The sequence below is a fragment of the Parasteatoda tepidariorum genome, chromosome 9 (genome assembly GCF_043381705.1).
Source record: "Parasteatoda tepidariorum isolate YZ-2023 chromosome 9, CAS_Ptep_4.0, whole genome shotgun sequence".
Classification (NCBI taxonomy): domain Eukaryota; kingdom Metazoa; phylum Arthropoda; class Arachnida; order Araneae; family Theridiidae; genus Parasteatoda; species Parasteatoda tepidariorum.
Window position 1 is genome coordinate 17,239,449 of NC_092212.1, and position 16,418 is coordinate 17,255,866.

Below are 16,418 nucleotides of genomic sequence, written 5' to 3' on the forward strand. Positions count from 1 at the left end.
TGAAAATGTAAATATTTTTATTAATAGAAATAACATTATGCAACTATGGAATATAAATAATTTGTCTATCGATATAAATAACAAATCTTCTAACAATTGTATAGTGAAACATTCAGAAAATCAAAAATAAATTAAGCTATACATACTTTAAAGTGCAGGCATAATTTTGTACAGTGCACAAATAAAAAAAGGGAGACACACTGAATAACTTTTGATCTAACAATTGGATTTTCATGTACTAAGACTTAATCTTAATGTTTCATAGGGGTGGCCTTAAGTACGCTAATTAATTAGTGCAGAAAATATTTTAAGTTCAGAAAAATGTTCTCAAAAATGTACTTTCTCTGAACAAATAAAATATGGGATGTAGCCACAATCTGGAAAATAAGGACCCAATAAGTTTGGGCAGAAGGTTTGGACCCCTTAATGATAATTTTCCTTTTTTGATATTTTGCTACATCTCAAGAAGTTTTAAAGTAAATCATAAGATCTTTACACTCAATTATTAAATTAACTTATCCAAAGATAATTCTCAACAAAAACTAATTTTATAATAATAAATTATTATATATTTTAATAATAATTTATTTTTTATAAATTAAAATAATTATTTATTATTTTATTTTACTTTATTTATAGATGACCAAAAAAATTTGGAATTAAGGTACACAAATTTTTACACATTTTTGAATGGCAAAATACAAAATTTGATTGAAATCAATTGAATAGTTTCTATATTATAAAATTTCAAAAAAAAGTTGAATAGAAAAAATTGGTTCTCTCAAGAATTATTCGACAGATTTTGATTCGATCTAATGTAATATGAGTTAGATTTTAAATATTGATAATTAAATTAGTTTTTATAAATAAAATTAACTTTAAAAAAAAGGAAACTTTCAGTTATTCCCTGAAAACTCAAAATCAGAATTTGAAAACTTATGACAATGAATCAAAATTTCTATTACTTAGGAATTCTTCAACTACTACTTAATCAACTAGCAAATTTTTTCTTTTTTTATTTATTTATTTATTTTGAAGGGCAAAAATCCATTAAATAACATAATGTGCCAGCAATAAAATATTTAAAAAAATATTATTATAAATAAATAGACATAAAAATATATGGAAAAAAATATCACAAATCAGCCAAAAAATTCATTTCTTATGCAATTGTATGAAAAATGTATATAAATAATGAAATAGCATAATTTTGTAAAAAAAATAAATAAAGATGATGGGAAAAATAAATTATTATGAGCAAAGTTGGACAAATCTATAAATCATGTGTTACAATTATACAGGATACAGTAATTTTTGTATGCATAAAAATATTTTAATGACATTTTCATTTATATTCGATAGATATCAGCACTGAATGCAAAGCATAAAAGACAGACACGTCACAATTTTACACAAAATTAAATGCCATGTGCTTTTTAAAGGCTTCTATGTATTAAAATAGGAACATTGTAAATTCGAAGAATGTATTTAGGATTCATTTCAATCTGAGATATAATAGTTTGAATTCTTTGTTTCATGTTAAACATTGTGCGGTCATTTAAAGAATGAAACAGGTTAAAAGCAGGATACAATATATGCCTGAGAAACTTTTTATCTAGATGTCCTTGCATAGCTTTGAGAAACTGAAAGAAAAAAGAAATAATTAGAATTTGTGAATGTTTATGGAAATTTCTTTAAACACAGACAGAAAAATAAAGCTATGCATTTCAGGAAAAAAACCACCCCTCATCAATAGAGAAAAAGGGGAAAAGGAAGAGAAAATGGAAAGAAAAAAAAAGTGCACTGAAACATAAATTGAAAATAAAATTCTTCAAACAAGCTATTCCATGCATTTACTAAAATTTAATAAGTTTCTTCATTTACTGTATAGTCTTTGTTCATAAAAATGTCTATATTTAATGATAACTGAATATAAAAATTACAGTAAACATTGAAAATAATCTTAGCATCCTTAAATTCGAAAGTGAGGTATTAAGTCTCAATAATGATTTCAGCACTTCATGATTGTATACTTATCTATATTGCCCATTAACTCTTTAATAAGACTTTTTTGATTTCATTCGATATATAATACAATGTTGCTATTTAAATATATATTTTCGTTAATTATTGATAATTTATAATAACTAAATGTGTTGTACTTATCAGCACAATACTAATAAGCAAATGTTCAAGTAAATAAATTACACACTTACCTCAACAAAAAGCAATCCCAGCTTTGAATCTTTCCACCACTTTGCATCTGGGTGTTCCTTAACAAGCCAATATGCCATGACTTTGATGAAATATGAACAAATTGGCCAGTTTTCTTGATCCCTTAAATACTAAAAAAAAGAGAAGAGCATTTATTTTCAAAAATGCATTAAACTTTTTTTGTACATATTTCCACTTACATCTGCTTTAAGGTTTATAAACTGCATACAAATTAACTTATGTCCAACTGCAGTTATATTTATACTAGTTGAAAAAACTGCAAACTTATTATAAGGCCAAAAAAAAATTGTTAAAAAATGTGTAAAGCATTTTTTTTTCTAGTGAAAAAGAATTAAGAAAAGATTAATATGCAGAGTGTATCGTAAATTGATTAATCAAAAATTGGTAAAATAAAAAATGTCAATCCCACTTCAGAAAAATAAATGATATCTTAAAATTTTTTTTTAGAATACAAAATTTTAATGTGGTTATTTGTAATCATATTTTGTTCAATAGGAACTGGAAGCTCAAAATTGTGATACAATCACAAAGGATTAATGATTGAAATAACTCAGTAGAGAATCTTTGACTAAACATAATTAATTAAAAAGGCAAAAATATTAAGTAGTTGATAAGATGGAATGTGTTGATTTAAAAATTTGTATTATTAATGTATCAACAGTTGTATTTCAATGTATCAAACAGTTGTTATGTAACAACAGTTTATATTTCATTTCATAGGTAAGCCAGTTTAAATTGCTAGAACTTTTAAAAATATATTTATTTCATTTATTATTAATACTTTTTTTTTACAATTTTACAGAATACGATGTTAAATATTTGTAATCTTTATGTAACATACGACTTCAATACTTAATGTAAACTGTTAATTAGCAGTTAAATTTTGTCCCTTTTTTCTGGGTTAGTATTTAAAACTAACCCAATTACAATTTAGTGAGAGATAATCATTTTTGTGCCAAGGGTTTAGAATTTTATTCCAAATGTATTAATCAATAAAATGCATGTAAAAAAAGCTTTATCCAGAAACCACCTTAGTTATTTAAATTATAGATCATGAACAGTTGATTAAAAATTCATAATACATCTAAGATCAGATTAAAAACTAACTTAACACCATGGCAGTTAAGTATATAGCACGACCTGCAGTCTTCTCCGTGTAGCAAAAGCCTGTATTTAAAGGCTACAAAAAAAGAGGAACCAATCCGAAATCGCCTGGACTTTGGAAAGTCCAGAAAACAGATTTTTCAGGATAATGGGACTTTAAGGTGACAAACATTAAAACATCCTTATTTAATTAAAAAAAGATAAATTGACAATAATTAACATTCATTTTAATCAGCAACGTATAAATAAACATGGTTTCTGTGGTCGTGCTATTTTTGTCTTGAAAAGAAACAGACGTGGGACTTCGCACTGTATTAGCGTAACGGAGAGAAATATTTTACCGATTGCCAGAAGGTTAAGTCAGTTAATTACCAAAACTAACAAAAATATATAAATAATATGAATGTACTTTTCTAGAAGTAATCTGCTTCTCTAGAAGTACAACCAAATATTAAGAAATTTAGATTAAATAATAAGTAGTCCCAATAAAGATTTTAATTAGTAAGACACCAAGCATAACTACAATAAAATTGTATAAAAAAAGAAATAAAAAAATAGAATTTATGAAAAGCAAGAGTAATATACTAATTTAAAAATACACATATAAAAAGTATTTGTGCAGCACAATATTTAAAAATATATATGTACAAAAATAAATATAATGAAATAACATCAAAGAATAAACATCAAGCAACAGTAAAATAATAATGCAATTTCTTTCAGAATTACATTTTCCTGTCGATCGAATGTCAGTAGGCATACTAATATATAGTGAAATAACATCAAAGAATAACATCAAGCAACAGTAATTATATTATTTCGTTTGGAATTTTAAAATAAAAATTTTCCTTTCAATCAAATCTCATTAGGCATATTTCATTAATCAATCAGAAAACTGAATAAGTACTCGATAATCCACATAGATCTCAAATATAATAATATCTGTTGCTTTTTAATATCCTGGTGCATTAAAATGATGAGAGCCTTAACTAAATCCATTTTTATGCATAAGTGAAAATACCTTCATCAGTTTTATAAGTTTCTTTAAGGTATTTTTTTTCTGAATAATATTTTTCTCCATTTCTGGTAAATGCACACGCCACACTCTTTCCAACACCTCATTCGATAACAAAGAACTCAAATCAGACTTAACAGGTTTAGGAACCAAAAAACAATATGCTAATGATTCCTACAAAAAACATAATGAAAATACAAGGTTAATCATCTTTATAGAAAATAAGAAGGGGTGCAGGAAGAAAAGACATAGCTTCATTAAGCCTCTGACAGTTTTTCACATCGAAAAGTGGAGATTAGACCTGTATTCTTTTCCAACAGTTCTTTCTATATCATTAGCTAGCAATAGGAGAAATGTTTTTCCCTATGCATGAACAATAAGCAAAGTATAAGGAAGAAATGTTCTCCTATATTTGCAGATTTGCAAAAGTGTCAGAGGGTCAATAGAGGCGATTGCATGATTTACGTAATTATGAATAAAAACTTGGCATATCATTAGCTTAAGTATACATTATAATTATAACCGTCATTGAGCAGCCGACCCAATTTTTGGGTTTACAACTACTAATGTTCAACTCTGCAACTTTGTAATTTTGAACCCAATCCAGAAGACAAGGGAACTACTGGATCAAGTATTGAGAGAAAATTGCCTTCCTTTTTGATAGAACTAACACGCATTTACATTACATGGAGAGGAAGACCATGTAAACCTCCCACAGTCAGCCTGCCGGCGAAGGGATTCTAACACATGATCCGTCTACCACTGAGGATATTTCACGTCAGCACTGTCCCATGCAAGCCGGAATTTGTATCAACCAGCTGATGCTGGATTCGAATCCGGTTGAGCTCCTTGGAAGGCGAACGCTCTATCTCCTGAGCCACCGCGGCACAGCCTAAATATAAACAGTTAAATATTGTTTGTTTGTTTTTTTAAAAAAAGCCTAAATTATTTTTTAAACATGGCAGATGCTTTTGGAAATGGCACAATTATTATTAATTTTGACAAATTGACTGAAAAATCTTTGAATGACTTAACATCAAAAAATGTTTTGAATGAAGTTTCGAATTTTTTTTAACTCTTCCTTTCCAAGTAATGCTTATTTAAATAAATATATATATCATAATATTCAATTAAAATAAACTTAAAAGTACAATAATATTTACCTCTTGAAAGTTTGCAACATTGCAAAAAGTGCACTTGAGTAACTTTTTAGCTGCGATTGAAATAACGGGAACAAGATCAACGCTTATCCATTCAGAATTGAAAAGAAGTTTGATAGTGCGAGCAGGGCCACTATGAGTAGTTCTAATCTAAAAAATAGATTAAATTATTAACAAAATAACAATAGTAAATTCAACTGTAATGAAATAAGATAAATAACATAATTTAGATTGAATTTTCAATTATTAAGAAGATCTTTAAAAGTAACTTTCAACCCACATCTTAGTCAACTGAAACACAAAAGAATCCCGATAATCCATGATCCACATATTCAGAGGTAATTCATTTTTTTTCTTCATGACAACTATCGTACAAAGAAAAAGAGAATTTTATTTCAAAAATTTAAGTTTTAACACTTTAATGCAGAGAATTCCTTTACAGGCAACAACATCTAACTTAGATTTTATTTTTACAGATTACAACTCATCAATGACAGACACATTATCACCGTCTGCACTTGGCTGGTAATGAACGTTATTGTAATGCGATAACATCATATTTCCTGCAAAAAACAGTTGGATGACAATATGCATCTAGCTACTGCTTGCTTTACTTTATTGACACAAACTGTTGGGTCTTTTTATCTTTTGATATAGTGCAATCCAGAAACAAAATTAAAAAACGTTTGAAGTTTGAGTTAATTTATTTTAAGTAGAATTTTGTAATTTCTCAAAATTTTATACTACCTTGTATTCAGTTGATTGCTCAAAAATTTTTCTTTTAAGATTCATTCATTTTAAACAGCTAAACATAGAATAAATCAAAAATATTTTTTTGCTATAACAGATTTATTTATTTACTTGTTATTATTTGTCATTTTCTAATGAATTGATTTCATTTTATTTAGCAGACAACATTTGCTTTTGGTAATAAATTATGCTGACTTAAAGAAGTTAATAAAAGCTCATTTTTAATAAAATAACTCATCTAAAAAATACACTTTGAATAAAACAGTTGTTGCCACAATCAAGGTTTGAACTTTCATTATAAAATCTGTTGCAATTTACTTATGATATTTTTCAAAAGAAATAAATTGTAAATAAAACTTATATTACAGTTTTTTCTTAATACTTGTTGTTAATCTAAAATTATGTTAAAGCTACTGAATGTTTTTTTTAAATATTTTTTATACACCCAAGTTATATACTATTTAATTCTTATTATTAATGGTTTTATCCTTCATTTTGTGAAGTGTTATTTTCAATGATCAAATCAGCACTATAAATATATATAGAAGTATATGATAAGAAGAATGAATCTCTCGTTAATTTTACAAAATATCTCCAGATTTTGAACCTTAAAAGGCAACTAATAAGAAAATTTGGGTTTTAAATATTTGTGAAAATATTGCTAATTGCATTTGTATTTTTTTCAAGTCATAAAATTTTTACTTTTCTTGTAAATCTTTAAAACAAGAATAATATCTTAAATTGGGACCCGATTTAGGTAAAAAGAAAAAAAACCTAGAAATTGAAAAATCCTGGGTCCCAAAGATTCCTAAGTCTAGTGAAATCACAGGATAATGTTGTTTTTTCTCTATATACAAAGGTCTCAATTTTTCATTAAGAACTTACACAATATCTGGAATAATGTCAGATTGGTGCAATGATTGATTGTGTCTGGCTTTCCTCAAGGGTAAGGGGAATAAAGATCTCTCTTTACTAAGTCCATATGCTTATCCCTAAAAGCACAAAAGACAGAATTTTCTTTTAACATAAGAGCTAAAAGTTCTGGCTTATCACAAGAAAAACTGAACCCGACTCTTTGAAATAAGTATTCTAAAAGTTCTATTCAAGAAGACTAGCTCCTTCATTCTCAGAACTAACTTTTCCATAAATTCATAACAAGATTACTGATTTTGGTCCGACATATTTTCCTCCAGACAGTCGTAGTAAAAGTTTCTTCCTTTTAGACAATAACTTCCTTAAGTTTTTTTCATCGAATATGAAATTAAGGGCTTCTTCGTTGTGTATATTATTAGGTATTTTTATACAGCAGAACACAAAAATAAATCAATTTGGAGTCAGCCTGAAATACAGTCATAATTACAAACAGAAAGTAGAAAGAAAAAAACATCATTGGTTAACAACAGAAAACTTAGTGTTTTCCAGAAAAATTTTCTTCTAGAATTGAAATCAGTTTGAATCAACAAGCACAAATGTAAATAATGAAAATTTATAAATATGTATCATCTTCATAAATATACTTTAAATAATTTCTATGATATAAAATACTACAAACCTCTGAGAGTCCAGGATAAGTTGAATGGAAATGGAATATAAAAGAATCTATTAGAGACTGAAACCACTTCATTAGGTAACTTGCATGTAAATAATTCTCACTGTCAAAAAATGTTTTCAATTCTGAGTTTTCACTGCTTAAGTTAGAAGAATCAGTTACATTGTATTTTGCAAAAGAAGGTATTTCATCTAATTCCGTAACCTAAAAGAGAAATGAAAAGAATTATTATAAAATGTGGATCACTAAAAAATTTAAAAATTTTAATTCACAAATAAAGTAGACAAATAGCATAGTTAACACCTCGATTGACCGCAAATAGTCCCAATTCGAAATGTCACTTTTCGTATTATGTATAAAAATAGAATGTGTTCACTGCCTTAATGTTAAGTTATTCATTGCCTTTAGCAAAAATAAAAAAAAGCATTTTACGTAATTATTTTTTTTATATCAACTATCATTTATAACAATTTATTGTTATGATATGGCAATGTGAGAATTCTTAACTTTAGAAAAATAAAGCATACTTAGGTATACATAAAAAAATTATCCAGACAACAATTTTTATGAAATTATAATAGTTTTGTCCTGCTGGCTAATAAATTGTAAAAACAAAATTTCAGATAGTTAGAAAAATAACTGTTGAGTTTTTCAATCAACAATCAAATTTTCCTATAATGTATTTAAATTATATATGAGACTACAATTGAGTAGTTTATAAACAAAAATATAACAAAAAGGCCCCTTTAGAGAAGATAGTAATATGACAAAACCAATGAAATATATAAAAATGTGAACATACATTTTTAGTAATTTCATGGAATAATTTAACATTCCAGCTCCTCTACTGTTAGCAAGATACTGGCAATTAAGAATTTTAATCTTATTTAGTAACTGTGCAAAAGCTCGAACAATTAAAATAATAAAATTTTTTATTTAGATATGATACGAGTACGGTCTGGGAAGCATCCCGAGGATGATCCAAAGATATGTCATAACAATTCTGACTCTATGCGGAATGAACGGCTCTCACTTTCGTAGCCCAACTGCATGTGAAGTCAAGCACTTCATGATAGAGTAGTTTAATGGAGACTGAAACATCCTACGTAGGCTAATCAAAGTTGTCACCCACCCGCTTATTAACCGCAATGAGTGTTGCTTGACTTCCGTGTTCGCCTAGGAAGAGTGTTTTTACGATCAGTCAACTATGAGAAGATAATGAATAGCATTATAATATAAGGCAAAAATTAAATGGAACAGTAATCTTATACATGATTTGTGAGAAATGAAGAACATAGTTAAGTATTAATAGAGCCTTCTCAGAGTTTTAATTATGGATAAAGTGATTTTCTCTGTTTTAACTTTTAATTTACTCTGATATTTTTCTGGAACACTTTTTCTAACAATTAATTACCTGTTTAATAAAATTATTGGAAAAAATATGCCCAATTCTATAATTTATTGAAAATTTTCATGAGGGCCTAAGCTTTTGTGGCACATTGTAGTAGCCAGCAAACAAAGGCCATCAGTTGATAACATAGTTGATACAAATAACTATCTACAGCTATGACTTCTCCACAGGAAGACAAGCATTTTCAAACCTGCTAACTTCTCTGACTTATAGCTAGAGATTTTTCTCAAATATTAGAAGCAGCAAAATTCCTTTTTAACATTTGAACAAATATTTAAAATTGTATATTTTCAGCTCTAAAACACTTTAAAATTAGGAATTTTTATGAATTTATTACTAGGGATTTTTTTTAAAAACATATTAGCAACAATATCAATACTGATTTTTTATGCTGTGAAGCTCTCACTTATTTAAGAATCTTCCTGATCATTAAACATCAGTTACACATTATATATTTCTTTTATTATAACATTCAAAAAATAACATTTCATGATTTATTAACTACACAATTAACTTATTTAACTGTTTCATAACATGATCGTTCAAAAACACAATGAATATGATCAAATCAATTAAGAAATTTTGCATTTCCATAGTAGATTTTGACAGTATTTAGTAACATTTTCAAATACAAACAAATCAAATTTTAATGTCTTAAATTTGACAACACTGTAAAACAAAGATATAATTATAGAGCATATGCTCAACATAATGATATAGAACAGCAACTTATTGTAGGTTTTAANCTTAAGGGATACAAAAATAAAATTTTAAGAAAAAGAATTTTGTGAAACTACCGTTTTTCCTAAAGTTGAATTTGTGAAACTACCGTTTTACCTAAAATTGAATTTGTGAAGGTACCGCTAAACGGTAGTAAATTCGGCCTGGACAGACCCCTGATATCAGAAAATAATCGTGAACATCGAAGATTTTGATGCCTGTATTAAGTTAAATTCAATTAATTAATCCTGAGGTTACCGTCTGGACAACCTAGAGAATAGATCGAATTCCTGAGATTTGCCCATATATATATATATATATATAAATTTCATATATAATACAGTCAAACCCCGCTATAGTGAATCTTCCGAAATTTTGGTTTACTATAACTGCGACTTGACTATATCCATACTGCAAACAATTTTAACTAATCTTTCCAAATTACTCCTTTTTAATACACATTGCTTCTTTTATTACATTATTTACAATATGTAATAAAAGAAGAAATACAAAAATGATTAAAAAACAATCCGTAATAACAAAAGATGTGTTAACTTTTATTTTTCATTACTCTTCGTCTGGCGTACAAAAGATATAGGGATGGGAAACTGAGATAGAAGAAGCAAATACAAAAAAATAATTATGGCTACATTCCAATCAATAGATAGTTTTAAAAATTGGTACAGGGTGCATAGCCAAATTATTTAACAAAAAATAAGCACCTTTTAAGCACTTTTCAAGCACTCAGAAAATATTTTTAATCATAATTAGGTAGGGATGGAAAGTTTTTGACAATTGACAGTTTCATTTTGTTTTAACCGTCCTGTTAAAAAAAAAGTTTGTTATTATTACATTATTTTTAACAATTGTCAAAAATCATGACATTTTGAATCGCATACTAATTCAAAGGCTTATGTCAATCGTAATTCAACCATGTTGAGCCCTTTAAAATATGCTCTCAAATTCATCCAAAAAGTTAAAAATTTTAGTTTGCTGTTCTCTACCATTTATTAAAATATTTTGACGAATTCGGAGCCGTTGGCATATCTGATGTGATAACTGAGTTTGATCCTCCAAAATTTTTAAATTACCGTCTTATACTATTTTATGAGTATATTTTAAAAAATAATTTGCTTCCATAATCAAAATAAGCAAAAAAAATTTTGTTTATAAAAATAATTAAAGGCATGCTAAAAGATCATCATTGTGCATGAATTTTTTTCAAATAAAAAGTAAAATAGAAAGAATAATTGATGAATAACTTAAAACTTGAAATATTTTTTTCATAATTAAAAATTAAGAGAAAATTAATTTTTAAAAGATGCTTTTTTTAAAAAAAAAAGGTAATTGTTTAAAATATAATTTTAAAATTTAAAATCATTAAAAAATTTATGTTCCTGCAAAAAGAGATACTTAAAAAAATTAACATGTTGAGAATATTCCTATTCCTTCATTGATAAATAACCAGGAGTCGTTGCCAGGAAAGTGTTCAAAACCATGAATTTCGCCTAATAAAAAAATAATTTTAACCTCCCAACCTCTGGCCAAATATTGAACTGATTCTCTTCAATTTCATACATGAAATATAAATCAAATATTAGAAACAGCAAAGTTACATCACTGAACAATGAAAATGCTATTTCAAACATAATTGAGCTAGTAAGTTTTTAAATCTAATTTTAACTAAACTAAATTTTTTTTATCAAAATACACTCTTATTGATGCAAAAATTCTATTATATGGAAAACAAAATGGAACAATTATTTAAATACCTGCAGTAGTTCATTGCTAATAACAACAATTTCCCTCAAATACAGCTAAAAAGTGTGAAAATCTCTCAAATATTTATTATATTTAAATGTAAAAAGTATAGAAGAATTTAAGCAAATATATAAAATATCACAAACCATGAAATATTTTAACTAATTTCCCTCATTTGATCATCCAATACCTTTACGAAGAGAGACATAAAAATTGGAAAGTAACAACATATTATCTTTAGGGTTTCAGTTTAGGTGAAAATCATCCGAAGCAAACAGAAACTATACGATTCACAATGTCTAAAAAACTAAGTCCATATTTAAGAAATAAGGAAGAAATGGTATTTAAAGAGCAGAAAATTGATCATGATGGGATAATAGATTAATAATAAATATAGACAAAGCCTAAACAGTATTCGAAGATTCATATTTCACTAAATTTTTCACTTTGGATAATAACTTAAAAATTTAAGAAACAACTTATTCAGAACGTTTCTGGATCTCTATTTCTGTCCTATCTAACCAAATTACGAGGCTAGCATGATATTTGGTCAATTTAGGAATTGGTAACTGGGCGGAGTGAGCTTGACGCTAGCTTTTATCCATCAATCTTCTTATAACCCTATATTGATTGTGTGACCAAACTTTTTCGCCAAAGCAATTGGCGTTGTTTAAACAAAAGCTATTGTTAGAGGAAGCCATTTTCTGTATTTGGCTGCGCGGGATTTCATATTTTATCATCATGAAAGTTTTAATTACAGGTAATTCTTATTAATTAAAGATTTATAATATTAGTGTACGTTTCATAGCAGTATATAAAAAAATTACATGAAATTTTTAAAAAGATTAATGAATTTTATTAAATATCTGTGAATACCACGCGTTAGATTTTAAAGTAAATAGTTTGTAAAATGTATGTATTTTAAGAAAATCGTTATAAAAATTCATTTATCAAAGTTTTTCTCTGCTTCCTTAGAAATCCTTTGTTTGATCTGCCGAAATTGTGTGAAGCAGTTTAGTAATGAAATTTCATTTAGTTGAATTACTTGATTTATGTTTATTTTAGTGACATAATANTATTAACATACTCTTAATATCAAAATGACATACTTTTATTTAAAAACAAATAATAAACATAGCAAAGAAAACATTCATTTTTATTGTTACATTTATAAATATCTAAAAATTCGAAAACATTTTCGCCTAATTTCTTTTTTAAACACAAATCTCCTCTTTTCCAGTGGCTGTTTACGAAATAAATGTAAACACAATCCATCAATGAACCAATTGTTTCATCACACCAAGTACGAGATTACGCGAGAACACAGACAGGCGTGCACAAAATTATTGAAATTTTTATTTTAATTCACAATAAACGCGATAACTTCCCAAATTCTTGCAACCATGAGTGATAGTCAACAGCCAATCACAATGCGAAAAGCCCATTGATCCGACGTTATCATTTCCTTGTTGCCATTCTGTAGTAGAAACTATGGTTTAAAATTAGTTACCAATTCCTTAAAAGATAGAGACCCGGCTAGCATTTATCAATTGAAATTTGATACAGATGGCGCACTGCAAAACGTGTGGATAATTATAGGGGTAAGAAGTTTCTTTCTTGATTTACGATAATAGAAAGTTTTACAGATGGCGTACATCAAAAATCTTTTTACTTATAAATCGCGTTTGTTCCAGTTTTAAGTTGACGAACATTTTCAAAATCTAGGAACCTAGCACCAAAATTTCTAAGACATCATTCAAAATTTCAATTCTTTAATTTTCCAATTACTAAAAAATCTTTATTCTGTTAGAGAATCTCATAGAGATACTTCTATTCTATGAAGATTGATTTCGAAAGGTAAAAACCGGGGAGTTCACGAATGTTCTTCCGGAAATTTTGCTACGAAGGTTTTAATTGTCTCAGGACTCAGGGCAGCTCAAAAGGTCTTGAATTTGAAATCAATTTAAAAACTTTAAATTTGCCCTAAACTCAAAAACTGCATTAAACATAATGCTTCAATTGAACATTGCAAAAATTTTGGAATAAATTATAGATAATAGAAAATATTCTTTTTAATATATTTTTATCTTCTGTTCTATTTAATATACTTCGATATATTTCTTTCCGAAGCCGGCCGCTAGCTAAAACATTGCATAAACCACACAACGATTTTTTAAAATACTCCAAATTAACTTTTTTTTTCATTGGTTGACTGCATTTTACGTAAAGACGAGCTAGAGAATTGTGCCTCATTTATATAATTTATTGAACTGCCAACGTAATCATGTTGCTTTATTAGAACAATGCAATTTATATTGTCTCAAATCTACTAAATAAAGTTGAAAGAATTAGTAATATCTTCTTTTCACCCATAAGAACTAGAAAAAAGTATTTTCTAACTTTTTTGTCCAATAATCAAAAAAATGGTATTGCAGTGACCGCAATTTTTATTTCCAAAATTCATGCTTTTTTTTCCACTTAACCATACCGCATTAAAATAAAATAAAGAAAATTTGTAAAACTAGGAGGCTTCGCCCCCTGCTCGCTGGCGCTTGCCAACCCCCAAAACTGCTTTCGCAGTTCATTTCGGATTGCTTCGCAATCTGATGCTCGCTTTGCTCGCTCATTGGATACGTTCTTAACGTCTAGCTTTTGTATACTTTTTAGAACACTGAAGTTCCGAAAACTTTTCACTGTAGAAAATTCTAAGCCTGTGCAGTTCAATATTAATTTGAAATTGCAAACAGTTCACATATTTTTCTTAATCACACTATTCTAAATTTCAGTTGTTGAGAAAAGTAACTGTTGTAAGTTTTGTTTTAAAGTCTTTCCCACCAGAGGGAAAAAACCATGCGTTGTAAAGCAATATGAAATAGTACTGAACGCCGGATGTAAAGCATCGGTTTCGATGAAGATAATTTTGTGAGAATTTTTTTGATAATTCGGTGAGAATTCACCCGATTAGACATATGATAGGCTCACTACGTGCTCTTGCGCGCCGAAGCCTATCAATTAAAACGTATTAGCGTTTTATATGGCTAATCTATATTATATAATATAGATTAGCCATCTGATGCTCACTACGTGCTCTTGCGCGCCGAATCCTATCAATTAAAAATGAAAACTGTTGCCAGTGCGAGAAAAGAAATATCATCGGTTTTATTGATACATACGTACGTATTAGCGTTTTATATAATATAGATTCTTTTTGCTTTCATAGAAATACTTGCATATATGAGAAAAGACAGTATTTTTGTCTCTGTATCCAAGTTGCCCTTTTGCGCATTTGCATTGAATAAAATTTTTAATTCTTTTATTCAGAAAGATAAATACTGACAAGATTATCATAATATTATGCTGCCAACATCTTTTTAGCTAAGTGTGTATTTATAAGAAATGTATAGTTTGTAATTTGGATCATCACTCATAGCGCTCTAAATTTTTAAAACCTTAATGGTTGCTAAAAATAACGGTTTGCTTAATAAACTTATTAATGTACTGTCATTTTTTTTCGTTATAGTGTCTCCAGTTTCATTGCATTGTACGAGTAAAAACTCATAATACATCTCTATTTACATCATTAATCGCTTACAGAAATTGTTAGTTTAAGATTTTTGAACCGGATTCGAATCCCACCGATGGCTGGTCGATACGAATTCCGCATCCGACTAGCACCGACCACAGTGCTGACGTAAAATATCCTTAGAGGATGAAGGATCATAGGTTAGAGTCCGTTTGCCATCGGCAAACAGTAGGAGTTTTTCGTGGTTTTCCACTCCATGTAAAGCAAATGCGGATAAGTTCTATAAAAAAAGTCCTTCACGAAGGCAAATTTCTCCCAATACTTGATCCAGGAGTTTCCTTGTCTTCTAGCTTGGGTTAAAAATTTCAAGACTACGGAATTGAACAGTAGTAGTCGTAAACCCAAAGTTTGGGGCAGCTGTTCAACGACGGTCATAATTATAATTATAATTGCATGAATATGCTATTATAATTATGACACCTACGGAATGGCACCTTCCCAGAAATCATTATCAAGAATGAATTGCTGATTGAATAAATACGAGGTGTTTTTTCGCAAAAATATATTATTCCATATAAAGGAAGAAGGCCGTTCAAATGTTACATAAGCACATAAATGGGACGGGGATGATTTGCTTATTTTTATTGGCAGGGAGGAGGGTTTGAGTGATGCTCATCATTTTTTTAAAAGAAAAAAAAAGACTTTCTGTAAGAATTTTAATAAATTGGTAACGAATCGAATAGTAAAGCTTGTAGAATAAGGATAGTTACGGTGGTGAAAAAATAACTTATAATGAAAATTACTAAACTGAAAATAACTTAAACTTTGTAACCACTAGAAAGAATTTTTTTTACAAAGCTGAGCATGTACTGAGAGCAGAGCGGACTTAATTTGGACATCTCAAAAGCATTCGACAAAGTCTGGCATACTAACACAATATTCAAATTAATGCAACTGAACTTTCCACTTGATCTCATCAAATTAATTTTCTGCTATCTTTCAGACAGAATCTTCCAAGTATCAATTCAAAACTACAAATCATCAAAAAGAAATATCACAGCTTTAGTGCCTCAGGACAGCATTTTTGGACCGATATAATATATGTTATACATTTATGAACTTCCAATTAATAAAACATACTACAATAGTATAACAGCCTTCTACGCAGATGATACAGGAATCATCATTAA

The 16,418-nt window shown here is 28.1% G+C and overlaps 1 protein-coding gene across 1 annotated transcript; it reads right to left on the reverse strand.

Moving 5' to 3' along the window:
• Nucleotides 1–11,593, reverse strand: LOC107437319 (cyclic GMP-AMP synthase-like receptor). Its single transcript, XM_043052562.2, has 6 exons — nucleotides 11,483–11,593; nucleotides 7,817–8,017; nucleotides 5,518–5,664; nucleotides 4,361–4,528; nucleotides 2,217–2,345; nucleotides 1–1,643 (listed from the first exon to the last, which is right to left on the reverse strand). The coding sequence occupies exons 1-6, from the start codon at nucleotides 11,591–11,593 to the stop codon at nucleotides 1,437–1,439; spliced, it is 963 nt and encodes a 320-aa protein (XP_042908496.2). The 3' UTR covers nucleotides 1–1,436.
• Nucleotides 11,594–16,418: the final 4,825 nt, after the last annotated feature.